Below are 17,143 nucleotides of genomic sequence, written 5' to 3' on the forward strand. Positions count from 1 at the left end.
ATTGCTATTTTTCCCAATTTAGCTTAAGATAGATTATTTTAGAGAATGAATATCTTTGCCTTCAGTGTCTGCTCGTCTTCTTCTCATCTGTCCTAGTCCAAGCCCTACTGTCACATCTAATTTCCTAATTTTTCCCCTTCCTCTGTTATCCCCACCTTCACATCATCGCCCCCTGCCTAATTTCCTCTTATCTCATCTTTCTCTTTTAATCGTCTCTTTCCCTCTTCACATTGTTCACCCCTATCCACACCGATCCTCTCTTGTGCTGAAACGGCATTTTATTCGGGAGGCAATTTGATTGCCATAGTGAAAAAAAATACCTCGTCATACATAAAATACACTTTTACAATTTTATTTGAATCATTTGAATTGTATTTTGCAAACTGAATTGTGTGCATTTACTTCATAACTTGTTTTGCTAATCTCATGATCAAATAATTCACATTTTAACATTTACATTTTCTAAAATGCGATTTATGTCAAAAAGCAAAGCTGAACATCCCACAATAAATATGTTTTTTTTTTGTAATGTCTAGAAATCCTCTTTTGTTTTACAATCTTGTTAAACCTTCTGCTTTTGCCCTTTGTCAACGTTTCAGTCCCAGAGAGTGAAACGACAAAGGAGCATTTGCACATTATTAAAGTTCCTTTCTCCAACCAGCATGAAAAGCGTTTACGTCTCCTGCTGAAACGAGGCTGATGGATTTGAAGGAAACAGTAAATGGATGGATGGCGCACGCTGTCAGTGCATTAGTATGTTGACGACAGGCTGGAGAGGCACACCCAGCATGTACGGTAATCACACAATGAGTTTAAGTGCCTCCACTCTGACACACGAACACTGCCGCTATCCGTCGCCCTCGGGTCTGAACACACACACACACACACACACACACACACACACACACAGAGGAAAGTTATTTACATTTTGAAGGATAATAGGAACCGAAGGCAGACAGACTCCTGCTGAGTATCTAAATGCATCTGGAAAATAGTGACGACAAATCATACAAAAAAAACAAACAAAAAACCAATGAAATGTAAATTAAAATCCATTTTGACGCTGTGCTGCCACAGACAAGTGAAAATATGATGCCTTTCAAAGAGTATTCATACACCATTAATGTTTCAATTTTTCTGATTAAACTTACAAATGTAAATCTTATTGTTTTTGTGTTAATACTATTGGATTCTTAATAGTGAAATGGAAAGAAAATTATATGTGTTTTTTTTCTTTAAACATTATTTACAAATTAAAGCCAGAAATGTGTTAAAAGCATTTATGAAGGGAATGGGGTTGTGATGTCACACCTCAGCTTTTTTTTTTTTTCCATTTTGGGGATTAAAATGGGTATTATAACTGGTTAGGACTTTGGGAGATTCACAGTTTTATCAGATAAGGTCTGAAGTTTATGTGCACTGAGGTAAAGGCCCCAGTATTTACCAAAGGACATAGTTTTGATTTGAAACAATGATTTTATTTTATTTTTTGTTTCGTTTTGCTCTCCATCTCATTTCCCTGCACAGAACTGGGAAAAGGGCTGTTGTTTATTCAGCTCCATTTACATGAAACATGTTCCAAAAAGTCTGGAAATGAACTGAGCACTTTTAAGACTAATAGCTCTAGAGATGAAGTCTTTAAATAGTTATTGTTTTGAATAACTATTTGTATTGCATTTTAATTATATAACTACTAATTAAAATGCTGAACTCCCTTGAAAAAGAGGTTTTTTAATCTCAGTGGGACTTTCCTGGTTAAATAGAGTAAAATAAGATTTGAAGGAAACAGAAAATTCCTCATTTCAAATTTACATAGTTTTTTTTTTTTTGCCAGCATTTGAAACAGGCAGTGGTAACCATCACTACGGTGCTTCAAAGTGATGGTGATAATAACACATTCCTCCATAAAGTTGTGACTGATGCTACGGCTTTAGCCTTAGCATCAGTGTTGAAACACCATTAATATCACAAATACACTAACTGTGAAAGCTGTGAGAGACGGACAGGATGTCATGTTGACCGGAAGCTAATTTGGACCCAATTAAACGTCTTATTTTGCCATGACCACAGGCTGTAGTCTCTTACTGGGGATAAATACAGCAGTCCTTCCCCGAGTTCTCACTCCACGTTCTCTTTCTTCTGTTTTTCTGTCACTGTGCCTCTCTGATTACCATTTGCAAAAAGAAAAAAAAAACAAAAAAACTGTTCAGTGGAATTGACAGGAAACCTCTAACAAGCCCAGAATCCAACACTGTACTGTTCAGCTTTGCAAAACCGTTCAAGCTCAGGACAATTCAATAAGGAATGTGTGAATATCAATGTTCAAGTTCTCAATCGTATTTAAGTCTAGACTTCATCTAGGCCAGTCTAGCACACGAGTGTACTTTGATTTGATTAAATTATAGTTTTGCTTACAATCATGCAACACGTCTCTGTTATTATCCAAATACAATTGGTGGTTAACCTGAAAATGTACTCATTAAAAACTTCCCAGTTCTTGCAAAAACCCTCAGCAAATATCAAATTAGATAAACAAAGGAAGCAGCTTCTCTATTACATACTTAATTTAAATGCTTTTGCTTAACTTTTGAAAACATTTAGTACAACCTAAACATCCTGATCCTTGATTAAAGAAAATATCTTTAAATTGATCAGAGGCATTTATTAGTCTCTTGCTGAAGGTGATAAAAGCAAATCACTGTTTGCCTAAACACCCCAACACGTCCTGATATCTATTGCAAACAGGGAGAGGATCTCTCCACTCACACAGCGCCACAACTGTCTGCAGCATCCAATTAATCTCCTGAGAAACAAAGCGAGGGCTTCTAATCAACACGGAGCAGGGAACAATCTACAGTACCACAAGCGTGGTGTTAGCAAGCAGATAAGGCAGATAAAGCTAGATGCGTTACTGACGAGCAGAAAATGTGATGCTGGTCGACTCCCGCACAGTGGTGCTGCCACTAACCACAGACAGAGACGATTAATAGCAGGGGATTTTACAGAGTTTCTGATGAGCACAAACATTTTATTATTTCAGGCAGTCTGTGAATACTGATCAAATCTGAAGTCATATTTGTTTCTAAAAATATATAGCCTCTGGTGGTAAAAAACTGACTAAACTCCGACAAACTACAGGGTGGGTGTTAGGTTTCCATACATAGAAAAAGTAAACATTGTATGCTGGATAACTGTTTTTATTTTTGTGGGACTCTGTGTAATCGCTGCATGTCTTGGACCACTTTGTGGTTGATCTGCAACATTTCCAGTTTTCTGGAACTTGCAAATAAGTTTAGCCACAGTGTCGTGTGTGTGAGACGCTCGTTCCATGTTTCCTGTTAAAGTTTCGTGCAACCATGAGACAGCTTCCCGATCCATCCATCAGCATAATTTCAGTTCTTTGCTCTTTTGTCAAACGCATCTTCTTGGGTATCTAAAATGTAAAAGAAATATACATTTTACATTCTCCTGTGTATGGAAACTTATGGCCCCACCCTGTACAGTTATTAGCCTTCCTGGTAAAGTCCCAAAAATAAATATTTTATTGTGGTAACATTGAGAGAAAAAAAAAATATATCCTCACTGGGATAAAAATCCCAGTGTTTTAATGAAATTACTGCTTTTACATTTATTTACCTCCCTTACTGTCCTGCTCAAATGAAACAGTGCAGCCAAATGGCTTGAATTATTTCTGAAATGAAATTAATTATCCTGAACTTTGTCTCAGTATCGTCACTTCAAGGGTTTACCGTCACATGTTACTTCTGTTCTTGGCGTAAATATTTATACATGCAGGTGTTTTTAAATGAGAAATGCTAGTTTATTTCAGCTTTTCTGAACTACCGTCTGTGTGACTTGAGTCCATGTTTTCAACACGACTTGAAAAAGATTTTCTGATTGAGCAAACATCCTCAGGGCAACTGGACTTGGCTGATCGACTCTCTGGGCTCTGGGAAAGTGGGTTCTGTGTACAAACAGCTGCGATTCGTCCTCCAGTTCATTATGGAGACAGAAAACAGGGAGGAAGATAAGAATCATCTTTGTGCGTGTGCTCAGCCACGCTAAAATTCAAATAAGTCGGAGCCTGCGGACGCGTGCGTAAAGGTTTCTGTCAGGAGTGACATTCCTACAGACTGCGGATCGATGTGGCAAATGGGAGCTTCTCTCTTCCTCCCCTCCCTCGCTCGCTCGCTCTTTGCCAGCCTCCTTTCATCCCGCTCTACCCCACCTCTCCCGGGACGAGAATTGCAAAATCAATAGAGCTAAATGGAGTTGCCACGGAAGCCATTGAGTGTCCTTACTAAGTGCAGCAGCTATAAAACCCCTCACTCCACTCTCCCCCTGTTTACCGCTCTCCTCATTCAACAATCTCCACTGCTCCTGTCCTCATTATTCCACACAAAGAAATACAGCAGCTCTAATTCATAGGTCACCCCTCGAATTTCAGAAACTCAAGGATAATGATAAGTAGCAGCGGTAAATCACTGGTGAGTCAGACGCAGAATTATTATGTAATAAAACATCTAAAAAAAGAAAGACGTACAGCTAGAGCTCAGTACGTAAGTCACAACATATAATGCTTGCCTTCATTATTCTTTTATGTACTCAGTACAAGTACATGTCCCTGCAATAAGGGCCGAGTAGCTATGTCTCTGTGGGGAGTTGGTAAAAAGGATTGATTCACTGGATTTCTACTCAACCGTCAGAGGAAATCAGGAAGAATAAAACGCAGGCCTTTTCATGTGTTTAAATGTATTAACAACAAATAATTAGACAAATTTTAGGACATTTAAGTAGACCAATGAAGTGGTTTTCACCAGAGATAAAAAGGTCTTTGAGGAGGAGAGACTGCTGTAAAGTCAGTGATTCAATCTGATTGGCTGTTTTTTTTTTTTTTTTTTTTCTGCACCAATTGTAATAACCCGCTCAAAGCGTTTAAAGCAACTGGATCTGATTTTACCCAATCAGCACCATTTGGCTCAATTTTGAAGGAAGCTACGATGTGAAGCTTTCCGGAAATGGCATGTAGAGCAAACAATCGTCCCTCACTGCAAAGAGAAAAGTGTGAATGGCATCTTCAGTGAATAAATTTGTGCTGGAAAATATAAAGGTTGCATGGCTCCTCTGCCTTATTTCCACTGGAGACTCTCAGAAATGGGCTAATTAGTACAAAAAGAAGCTGGATCATTTTATGTCAGCGACTGACAGCGGCTTGTTTCAAAACATGTAAAATAATATCAAAAGTAACAAGCAAGACTTTTTTTCTTTAATCTTCGAGTCCAAAAAACCCCCCAAAAAAACAACATACTTCCATGTAATAACAGCATAGTTTGTGCCTAAACAATGAGGAAAGTGATTTGGTGGAGAACTGAGGGAAAAGTGTCAAGTCTAATAAAAAAACCATCAACGGGAGGGAAAAAATATTTAAAATTTATGTTTAAAAAATCTGACCTAAGAGACGAATCATCCTTCAGTCGATCATCCTCTGTTTGCCAGGTTTTCATAGAACAGCAACATGGAGTCACCTGGTTTCTGTTATAACATTTTATATTTGTCACTATGTTAATAACTCTTGTATTGGTAATGGGATCAACTAAACAAACGGGAATGAACTTTGTCTTTGTGGAGAAGCTTTCTGCTGACACAACACAGGCTAACCCCTTTTATCTGACAGTTCATACAGAGGTGGTCTTTCCAAAAGACACACTTTTGTTTGAAAATGTTCATGTTCTGGACAAAAACTGGTGTAGACTTTTAAAACTCCGAAAGGGTGAACAGAAGCAAATTAAAAGGAAGTCTGAGTCCATAAAAATGGAGATCAAAACTGTTTATGATTAAACTATTTCAGGCACCAACCAGCGCTCTCGATCGTAGTAACTCGTCTCCGGATGAAGTTTCCGTATCCGACGCAATATTCAGCTAGAACATGAGCAAATGAAGACACACCCTATGCGGTTCTTGCCGTTTGTGTTTGATGTGTGAAATGTAAAAAGTGAAAGTAGTAATATGACAGAAAGCAAAAAAGAAAAAAAAAACATTTACAGAACAAATGACAAGAGAATAATATAACAGAGGAGAGGAGTCTGGAGGTTGTTTGCTCAGAAGGCTGCATTCTGCTGCTTGGATGGCATTTCTTTGTCACGTTCACCTCCAGAGGCTCCAGGGAAAAGAACAGCAGAATGAGAAAAACACTTTTTAATCTACCTTTGACCTAGATCAAACAAATGCCTGTTTGAATGATACACAGGAGGAAAAGGCATTTTGCTGAACCAGTGACCTGCAATAAACCTTTCTTGGTGAGAGCGAACAAACACTGCGACAGACAGTCCAGAGAATATACACTCTGCTGGTTAACTTCACATGAGAAATATGAATTTTTATTCCAAAATAAACTAAAACTAACTTGTAAAGGTATTAACACCCATTGATGCTTTTCTTGTTTTGTGAAATTGCAACCACATATTCGGTGTACTTCAATAGAGATTTTCTAAATTTGTCTCAAGTCTGAAAACTCTAAACAAAATCCAATGCTATTAACTCTCTTTAAAAGTAACCTAACTTATAAATAGAGTTAAACATTGTAAAATTAAAAATGTAAATCTAGGTTTGCTACATAATCATAATGAATAAAAAGCAAACAAGGATCCCAATAGACAGTTCAGAGGTAAAACTGTAGAGAAGCTGAAAGCAGGGTTTGGTTTTATAACAGTGTTGAAAGCTTTACACATTTCACAGAGCACTGTTATATCAGACAAAAAAATAAATGGATAGAGAACTGCGCGACCGCAAAACATGTCATCTACCGAAGCCGATAAGACAGGTAAGAAGAGCGTTAATCAGACAATTAACTCTGAAGGAGAGAGACTGTTGTTATTGATTTGTGGAATCATTAACTCCACAAATCTGACCTTTATGAATGAGTGAGAAAAGAAATAAAATCTACAAGTGTCCAGTTTAGACATTGTCACGAGCTCCATGGGGGACACGGCAGAGATGTTAGAGAAAGTGTGCCACTCAGATGAGACCGAAATGAAACTCGTTGGGACAAATTACACGTTCTAGGACAGTTTCACCATGCAGCACTAAGAAACACTCCTGCTGTGGGAAGGCACTTCTTCAGCAAGCACAGGAAAATGTATATGGAGCTAAATATCCCTGGAGAAAAAACTGTTAGCAGGTGCAAACAAATTGACACTGGGGTGGATGTTGACCTCCCTGCAGGATGATGATCCTACAGACACAAATCAGTAGTTTTTCTGTATACAAAAGTTGTTGTACACAAAAAAATCTCCATCTGATCCGATTATCCTTGAGGTATTGTGCATAGAGAAACTGTAGGGCAAAAAAACAGATGTGCAAAAGTGGAAGTAAGATGCCCTAAATGCGTTGCAGCTACAAATCCATGAAACACTGTTCAAATTTTTATCTGCAAGACAAACTTTGAAAATGATGGATCGTTTTGCATTCACTCCACATTATGCATTTTGGTCTATCACATATAATCCTAATAAAATATACACAAGTTTGTGCTTTGTAGCACATCAAAATTTGAATAGGTTCAAAGAGCACACATAGCTGCTAATCAAGAATCCAAGGTGAAACTCTGGTTTGCAAAACCTTATCACGCAAACAGAAAAGCAAAAAATATCTTTCCTACACGTGCATAATAAGCATCCCGAGAGAAACCAAACAAATCAAGTTTTTAACAGTATTCAAACCATCACACTTAAGCAAACCAAGTAGTAGGAGTATGCAATTGCTATACAGGAGACTTTATCAACTCATTTAAATGTAAACAGTAGAGAATTTATCTGCTCAGTAATTTCTTGGAAAGTTCAAATAAATCTTTAACGTTGGCAGCTCTGCCACGGCGCACCGTCCGCTGCAACGGCGTGAAGAAATGAAGCCAAAGCAGATGCCAAGTCAGAGGACAAAACTCCAGGAAAACTGCCTGCACTGCAACTCCTTTCTTACGCAAGAGAGGCACGGTGCAACATTTGATGGCTTCTTTGTAACCTTCCATAGCTGGTGAGACAACATGATGTGATGCAATGTGCTTTCTCTTAAAAAGGGCTCTAAAGAACGGAAACCGAAAGCTCCACTGCGCAGCGGTTCAAAAACGTCCCAGGTAAATGAAAGATAGCAGCGATCCGCTGCTGGGAGAGCCATTAACCAGAGCTAAATAGACTTTCCGCTCTTGATGTGTGTGTGTGTGTTTTAACTTGTAACGTGGGGGTGTCTGCTGCTCTCTTATCTCCCGCCAGGAGAGGAAGAAAGTGATGGAAGGCCTCTGGTAATTAGAGGGGAAAGCGTTTCCCTTCACTACACAAATAGCGATAGCCCTTCACTTGCTGAAGAGAATCACCCTTGGTTTGAGACTGCAGTCAGATGGGGTGCAGACAAGCCTACACACACACACACACACACACACACACACACACACCCTCCTCACCTGCTCCAGCTTCCAGTGGAACTCAGCGGGTCGGAAAGTGTCAATCTGCGTGAAATCTCTCCTGAGCAGGAACACCAGGCGGCAGTTGTGAACATACAGAGAGTAGTGGTGGCGGTTCATCTCTGCACACACACAGCACACGGGGAAAACAATCATTATGTGCAAAGTAAAACGGAATGCATGCTCATTTTCTGAATCCTCAAGAAAACAAGTCCTCCAAATGAATACTCTTTTTCACTTGACGACTTCTTTACAGTGAAGCCTGCCTAAGAGATCATTAAACGCTTTCAGAAGAGGGGTTTATTTCTCAGAACTCCCCAGTGATTAGCCAATGCTTGTTCTTATATGTCAGAAATATAATCTTTTTGTGAAAAAAAAAAAACAAGCTTTGCTTTAAAGTTCAAAAACACCCATTTTCAAGCAAATAAGCCATCTGTTAGAAAATGCAGATGGTCTGTGTTGTCTAAATGTTTAATTATGTGTTTTAAGCTGTAGCATCCAGATATGAAGAAGGCAGAAAAGTTGCAGAGGACTTGTGCTTGTGGAATGCATTCAGAGCCTAATTATTCAATAGTTTTATAAGGTATTTTAATTATGTTATACTTTGATGCCCCTAATTACAGAGAGGGGAAACATTGAGCTCTTAAGGGGGGGAAAAAAAACTGACCTAAGTTTAAGAAAAGCTATATGCAGATAATGATGTCATATCAAGCTTCAACATCTGAGCGTAACACGAGAGGATTTCCCCACCTGTCTTGTCAGAGTTGCACAGTATGGTTTCCTTCTCAGCTCTAAGTCCCGGACTCGGCCTGTGTTTCATCCACGTTGCTACAGTGAACTGGTCCGTCAGGTTCTGGGGCACCACGTGGTCCGGAACATTTGCAGCCTGGCGCCCGTCAAACCTGTAGATGAGGTCGCTCTCACGCCCGCTGTCGGTGAGGAGGGACGCGGTCCAGTTTGTGGCGGGGCTCGGGGCAGGAAGGAGGTCGGTGCTGCCTGAGGCTGCCCCTGGATGCGCCGGTCAGAAAACATTGACTATTAATCAGAGAAGCGCTCGGAAGGGCCACGGCGACCCTGTAGAAGCTGCAGAGGTCTGTTGCTCAGGTGGGAGAATCTGTTTTAAGGACTAAATTGGAAAAAAGTAAATAAATAAAGCAGGTCTTTTTGGGAGATTAGCAAGATTTTTGGAATCCCTTAGAGAAAGAAAGCCCCATCTGCTACTTAGAGAAGATACAGTGAAGTTTATGTTGGTTATGTGAACAAGTTCATGAGGTACAAATATTTTTGCAAAGTACAAAAGTATTTGTACCTGGGTAAAAATGGATCAAATAAATGTCACATTTAATGAAAGTTTGACATTAATTTGGGAAGTTTAATTTTTTTTTTTAAAGGCTCCTTTAAATAATGTGCAAGATAGAAGTACTATGATGGAAATTGGTCTATTACTCTACTGAGAAGGTTAAGATGTCAGGAGGTTAATTTTATATCTGAATTAAAATTTTATGCAGTCTTAGTTCTTGGCTATCAAAAAGCTCGCCTCTATTTAATTAGAACATTCTCACTTATTTCTGCATAACAATCCATCCTGTCTACTCTTTTTTTCCCTGTTCTTTGTATTTTTCCTTACCACAAAGTTTCTGCAGAGACTTTTCAGAGTAGGTTTCCCGGTCGCAGCCCTTTCCGATGTGATTCGTCTGCAGCTCCACCATGGCCTTCACACCCGACAGCGGGCCGCCGCATGTCTCCAGGTGCATCTTGGGAAAGAGCTGCTTGCTTCCGGTCCCCGGCTCGTAGTCCACTCGCTTGTTCCAGCCTGAAAGTACGACGGAGATTTGAAAAGTTTGTACATATTTGGTTTCATGCACACGGCCTTCAGCCTTAGAAACGATCGGCCTGTTCCTCCTTGCCATCTGAAGAATTTCCAGGGGAAGATTTTTATTTATTATTTGCTCAAATTGAATGATGAAATGACTCAACTGCTAATAAGATTGCGAAACTAAAAGGGCTGTAAAATGCTTGCTTTCTACTGCCAGCTGGACAGCCAGCTTTTTTATCACCAAGTTGTTAAGGCTTTCATTCAGTGTGTACCAAAATGCCTCCATTGGGGCCAGTGGAAGAGACCCAACATGCTGATGTTGCTGTGTGCATGTCACATCGTCAATGATATCAAGTCTCCTGAGAAAATTACCGAGAGAAACAGATTGTGATTAGAACGGCGGCGAGAGACGACGTGGATCTCACGTCAGTGTGAGGGAGACTTCACGAAACTGCAGCTGCAGAAGCATTGCTGACTTTTGCACATGAGAAAATAGGTTGCAGAGGGGGGGTAAAGCTTTAAATGCATCGCTGCTTTATGTTTTATTCATGGTTTTAAGCTAGTAGAGGTTAATGGTTTTGCATTATGCTTCGCATGGGTTAATGGTTTTGCTTTATGGCCACTTTTATGAGACAAAATTTGAAGAAACGATGCAACTTTTATAAGGATGTTAGCATAAAGAAAGGATTTTAAGTGTTAGGTGATGTTTCGAGTTAAATATTCTTAGATCTTAGAAAACCTGGAAAGAAATGACTTTGGTTTGTGCGGCTGCTTTCATCGCTTCTTCTGTAAAACTAGATTGACTTTTGACCATAGACATTACTTTCTGACTATCTTGTTTTTATACCCGTCTCTCTTAAAGGATACGTTAATCTGCATGTTATAAAGGATCAGTGCTTAAAACTAATTTATGCATACCCATGAGTATGCACTCCTATTTGGTCACATCTGTTTCATCCACAACTGCAAACTAAAGATTTTTCCTAACAAAATGATGCGTTTCATTTTGTATAACATAATTATGAGCTTGAGCCAGTTGATAGACCCGTCTAGACTGCTTTTAGCATAATAAAACGTGAATTACAGTAGGCGCTGCTCTGCTGGCTTCCTCTTTATGCAGGAGGAAGAGTTACAGCACCTATTCAAAACAATTCATGAGCTATAAATGCAATCATAAATTTCAGTGTTTCCACAAAAAGTGGTGTATAATTGTGTAGTGGAAGTAAAATACCTTTGAAATTGTTTTCCAAAGACACAATCAGCAAAGTGCGATTAATGTGTATTCAGAACCTGAGTCAATATACTGAAGTTATAGCTGCAAGTCTGACAGAGTGTGTCTTGAGCCACTTTGCAAAATTGAACAATTCCTCCAATTCAAGTCAAATAAATCAAATTTGATTTAAAGCATCTGAGAGCAGTAATTTCTAAAACTGATTACAAAGGCCTGACTAAAACGTTCTGAAACCATGTTGCTTCTATATTTACATATATAGTTATGTAGTGCTTTATGTTGGTTTAAACTCGACTTCAAGGTTGCATTGTTCAAAAGTTTAATAATAACATCTGCATGGTAGAAAACTCTACAATTCATTTTGAATATTAAAGTTTGTTGTGTTGCTTGGATCAACAAAAATGGAAATTTTAGAGAAATTTTTTTCTGATGTTCTTTTCTTTCTGCATTGATTGCAAACACCAAACTGATTAATTTCTCTTTTGTCTCCCTTGCTGTTTGTTGTAAGCACCTTAAACTGTTCACACAATTGAAATATAATCAATACTGCTAATGGCTTCATTGAATGATTTCAACAATTTGAACAAATACAATAAATCTTGACTAAAAATCGACATGAGGTTGTGACTATTGACATTGCTGTTAACTTTGAGCTGCACCAAAGTCACAACTTTGTAGCACATTAATTTCTAAGATGATAAAATAAGTAAAATATCTCCACCCAGACTAGTTTTTCTTTCATCAAGGTTATAAGAAAACAGCCGTCACGCTCGATCCATCACTGGAACTTTGTTTCTCTTGTAATCTGTTCATTTAACATCTCTCTCTCTCTCTCTCTCTCTCTCTCTCTTTCTCTCTCTCTCACTCTCTCAGAGAGCCCGGTTCCTGAGCTGCTGTCAGAGCAGACAGGTGAAGCAGCAGGGGAGATGGGCTGAACTGAATGCCAAGCCGTTGGCATGTTAAAGAAGAAGAAAAAAGGACCAGTCTGGTCAGCTTTCCCTCCTGAGGTTTGTGTCAGGTCCTTTGATTTCCTTCAGAGACATTCAGTATAAAATGAGAGAGAAGTTCCTGAACAAAGCAGAGTCTGCCCAAAAGACTGCTCTGAATTGCAATCTTCAACTTTGAATGCATCGGCTACATTTAGGTGCCTGAAAGCAATGTATAAACACCAGTCGGTGAGTTTCTGTTGAGGATTTCAAGGCAAGACATCATGTGTGCAATTCAGTGGTTGTTTCTGACCTTGCCATCCGGGTTTGCACACAGGCTTGACTTCAATGTGAATCGCCACATCCTCTTTTGCTTTCTTCTGACCGCAGTCAAAGGCAGACACCATAATCCTGTAGCTCTGCTGCTTTTCATAACTCAGTCGCTCTGTGTTTCTGATGTTACCTAAGGGGGGAAATGAAAACAAAGAGAAAGAAAAAGGGATTATTCCTCAGCTGAGGAAACTGCAATTATATGCCGAGTTAAATAAAAAAAAGGAAAAAGAGGCAAAAGCAAACCGTGGAACTGAAAGGAAAATAACTTTTAGCCTGATGCCTCAGTTGAGTGAACTTCTATTGCACTGAAAAATAAACAACCTCCCTGTGAAAATTTTGTATAAAGCAGGATGGACAGATTGTCTTTTTCAGTCTGCATAAAAGCAACAAATGACTTTAGACCGATGTCACTTGTGCAGCCAAATGTTACTGAATTCAGAAAACAATGTAACAAAACATAAGATCTTTATTGTTACATATTCATGTTTATGTGGAAATTCATCTTTTAAAGCCACACAGGAGGCTTATCAAGGCTTAAATGTTGCCGATTTTCTCTCTTTCTGTGTGAACGTCCCCCATTTTCAGTCACGTTTGTGGAAAAGTTAAGATTCAACATCATCACATAGTGACAGAGATATGAGATTAAAACATTTTTCTGGCCCTATTTTTCCTCCACTTTTATACTCTCTAAATCAAAGAAATGGCAGCAAAAGTAACCTTATTAAATAATAAAACAGCTTGAGCCTAAAGGTGTGGTTCCACTGCAGGAAACTTTTCCAGGAACCCAGGAAACATTGCTGAGGGGAAATCAAATTTTTTGGATAAATCCTAAACTAAATGTGCAGCGTTGTAGTAAGAGGATGCAAAAAATATTTCTTCTCACCAGTTTATATTTTCTATTGCTTATTAGGACTTTTGTAGTAATATAAAAAGCATCCACTGATGCCGCTTTTCAGATAGTTTGCATTTGAATGCACTGATAAAAAAAATCCACCAACTTCAGTGAAAATATTTAGTTAAAATAAGCACAGACTCTCACCATCAGAGTCTCAACGGAGACGGGAAAAAAAGAGAGTCCCGCTCTCATTAAAGCCTTTTAAAGATATGTGGACTGCTAATGTCATGATTATTTTATAGTGTTTATTTTCTGGAGTACAGATTAAAAGAAATCACAACTGTCCAGGATCGTTGATCATTCAGAGATACCGAGTTGTTGCACTACTGCACGTCTGTGTTGTTACCGTTTCAACAAGACACACATCTCACAGGCTTTAATTATTAAAGATCAGCAGATTGTTACAAACTTCCTCTGAGCTAGAAATTATTTTTAATGCAGTTTCAAAGCTTAATTGCCGTGAAACTGTCATAAACTGTCTTTAGATGTTGCCATCCCAATCAGACCTCTCCTCATCTTTTCTTTGGTTTTCCTGCACAAAATGTCAAGATGGGGCGTAGTTAATTTGAAAATCAATCCAAGTACAGATTTCCGCACAGTTTGGAGTGGCAGTCTGGGGCTTTCAAACCATAATCACTGAGAGACAATCTGAAATTGATGCTGCTTCGGTCTGATTTCACAGCCTTTAAAGTCACTCTGGATCGTGTGGAGAGTCTTAAGCGTCAGAGGATATAATCTAAGAAAAATGGCCTGGTTGTAATCCCCGCTGTTGAAACGCGCCCAACAAATGACTGAGGTTCCCAGAAAGGTTGCGGGACTTAAGTTTGGGCAAAATCTTTCAGAAGCCAATACTAAAAATCTTCAGTAAATGGCTGCTTAGATAGATATGCTTCAAAATACATCTTGGATCTTGCCATGAATATTAAAATAATAATTGTTTAGACATTCTAAAAATAAAGAAAATGAGAAGCACAAGAACAAGCATTCTCTACTACTGGCCATTTGTTTAGTTCATTATGCATTAAACTTAACCTAAATCCAAACTAGTCATTTCTAGGACATGTCATGCATTTTAGCTTTTATTAACAAAAAAAAATTATACATTTTTAATCCTTTTACTTATTTTCCAGGGATTCTATGAAGCCAGTTTGGCTTGAGCTCAGGTATCACTTTTTGGTTTTCTTGCAAACCCAGGACATGTTTAGTTTAGTTTTTTTTAGCAACACTGAAAATATCATTGCTGTCTCAATCTAAAGGCTTGATGGTACAAAACCCCCTCACTCTGCTTCGGTAAAGAGGAATGAAGGAAGCGAGTGAGATCCAGTCGGCTCAGAGAACATCAGAATGTAAAAGAAAGATAAGCTGACATGACAGAAGAAGACAAGCGAGGAATCAAAGTCAGAGAGGGAAAATCTCTTTCCCTGACAGTCTGAGACCCAAATAAAATAGAAACATATATCAACAATGTTTCTGCCACTTAACAGGTGGAACAAGCTAATTGTACAAACAGTAACTGATTACAGTTTGTTTAGAGTCATTTATTGTATTTTATTTAATGTGTAGGGCCTTAAGCTGGTGGACTGATGTTAACCACCAACTTGATTTTCTCTTTTCTTAGAATACATACAGTGAACCTGAATGTGTCTGTCTGAAGTCGACCTTTTGAGACGAAGATACAAGAGTTACATGCATGGAGACTTGCTGATATTTATCACATGTTGGGCTTTTTAATAGCAGGACAGTGTTGGAAACGAGGGATGTTGGAGTTGTGGGTTAGGGTTAGGCGTTCGCCCCGTCTTGGCTGTCGTAATGTTTACATTAGGTGCTTATTTGCAGAGAAGCTGGTGATCAGTTATAGATAAAGTGCTACAAGTGTGAACCATGCACTCAGAATAAAACATGTATTTCTAGGAGCTTTACATGAAATATGAAAGTAAAACATTGGAAGAGCCGGTCTTGCTTTTCTACTGTGACAAGAAACATTTTAGAGGCTCTATTCTCATACAAGAAGACCAAGAGTGGCAAACTGTCTAAAACAGCCTCCATTTCCTAAAAACTATCTCCTTATATTACCATTATGTCAAACTTAACTATGGTCTAAAGTTGAATAAGACCGCATTCACATAAAAAGGAAGTCTGCCTTACTCTTAGTCCTTCTCTGACTAGCCGTTAGCATTAGCTTCCAGGCTCAAGTAATGTGCAGGTGTAGTACTACCTGTTTATAACGTCTTAAAAAACCTCACTTAGAAAATCTGCTATTTAAGGACTATTTTTTTTATCATTTTAATGGCTATTTGAAATAGAGTATCCCTGATTCATTTTCAATTCACTCTCTAGTCGTTAATAAAATGAACTCCACATCTAACATTAAGTATTTGCTGCAGAGCAGTTCAATTACTTTTTCTATTTTATGCTCCCTTCCACATTACGAAGTTACCACGGCTCTACAGAGGAAATCTAACCAATAACCTGCGGCTTACCCTGCTCTCCAAGCAGCATCATTGAGCGAACGAGGAGAGTAAGTCAGACTGGTGTCAAATACAGAGAAAAAAAAATACTTGGAGATTAAAATCACAAAGCAATAAGACAAAAAAAAAATATTAATAAAAGCATGAACCACCCAGAGAGAGGTGAGTAACTGCAGAGAAAGTTTGTGTTTCTGTCTGACTGAACAGCAAATACACACACACGCACGCACACACACGCATGCACACACACGTGCACACGCAGTCTGCCTTCAGCTTGCCTTACACTCCACTCAGATCACGCCGGGCTAGAGGCAGCCTAAATCCCAAAGTGAAATTTTATACAGACAGATACGCTTTAAATAGTGCATCCAACAGAAATAGAATACAAGCATTTAAGCAAATAGGACAGGTGGGAAGAAATAAATTAGCAAATGACAAAAAAGAAACAAGTTTTGGTTTTGTGGTAGATTCTGTAAATGTTCAGCAACTTTGGAGAGATAAAATGCCGACATATTTTGCACTTTTTTAAATTGTGAGAAATTCCTTTTTTCATTTTGAACCCACTTTAATAGTATATCTTTGATTGCTAGCTTCCACAGAATGCTGAGGGATTTGTTTTCAAAGTTGGCCGCATCTATATTTAGCACAGACGTTTCATGTTTACATAAGGTTTGCGAGATCACAAGGAAAACATGTACAAAAGAGAAAATGTCCCGTTTCTCTCATCAAGCCATTAACCATTCTGTTTGTGTTTAAATGAGGCAGAAATAACACAGTTAGGAGAAAACAGCCTGCTGCTTGTAATACAATTTAATCATATATTCCAAACGATATGCTTATGATTGCAGAGGAGTCCAAAGGGGCTGAATCACAGAGTATTTCTTGTGAGGGCACTGTAAACCTGGTTTAAAATTCAGAAAAATTAAGAAAAATTTTCAATTTTACTTTCTTGAACTTGGTCTCCTTCATATTGAACAGTTTATTTTCCCTCTTATAATACAATACCTCACTTCCCCATACAT

General features: G+C 38.6%; 1 protein-coding gene across 3 annotated transcripts in view; it reads right to left on the bottom strand.

The window, feature by feature from the left end:
- Positions 1-656: 656 nt before the first annotated feature.
- Positions 657-17,143, bottom strand: part of LOC106946942 (calsyntenin-2-like) — a 132,125-nt gene continuing 115,638 nt past the window's right edge. Inside the window, exons 6-10 of one of the 3 annotated variants that reach the window (XM_015031645.1) lie at positions 12,739-12,888; positions 10,080-10,265; positions 9,203-9,460; positions 8,453-8,574; positions 657-866 (exon numbers count right to left, since the gene is read on the bottom strand). In XM_015031645.1, the coding sequence (XP_014887131.1) occupies positions 813-866; positions 8,453-8,574; positions 9,203-9,460; positions 10,080-10,265; positions 12,739-12,888 (770 nt within the window). In that variant the 3' untranslated portion in view covers positions 657-812. Of the gene's footprint in view, positions 867-3,243; positions 3,434-5,505; positions 6,158-8,452; positions 8,575-9,202; positions 9,461-10,079; positions 10,266-12,738; positions 12,889-17,143 lie in introns of those variants that run through there. The other 2 variants (XM_015031644.1, XM_015031642.1) reach the window with 2 other exon arrangements.

This window comes from Poecilia latipinna, unplaced genomic scaffold, assembly GCF_001443285.1.
Source record: "Poecilia latipinna isolate Pla-1442-1.1 unplaced genomic scaffold, P_latipinna-1.0 Scaffold214, whole genome shotgun sequence".
Classification (NCBI taxonomy): domain Eukaryota; kingdom Metazoa; phylum Chordata; class Actinopteri; order Cyprinodontiformes; family Poeciliidae; genus Poecilia; species Poecilia latipinna.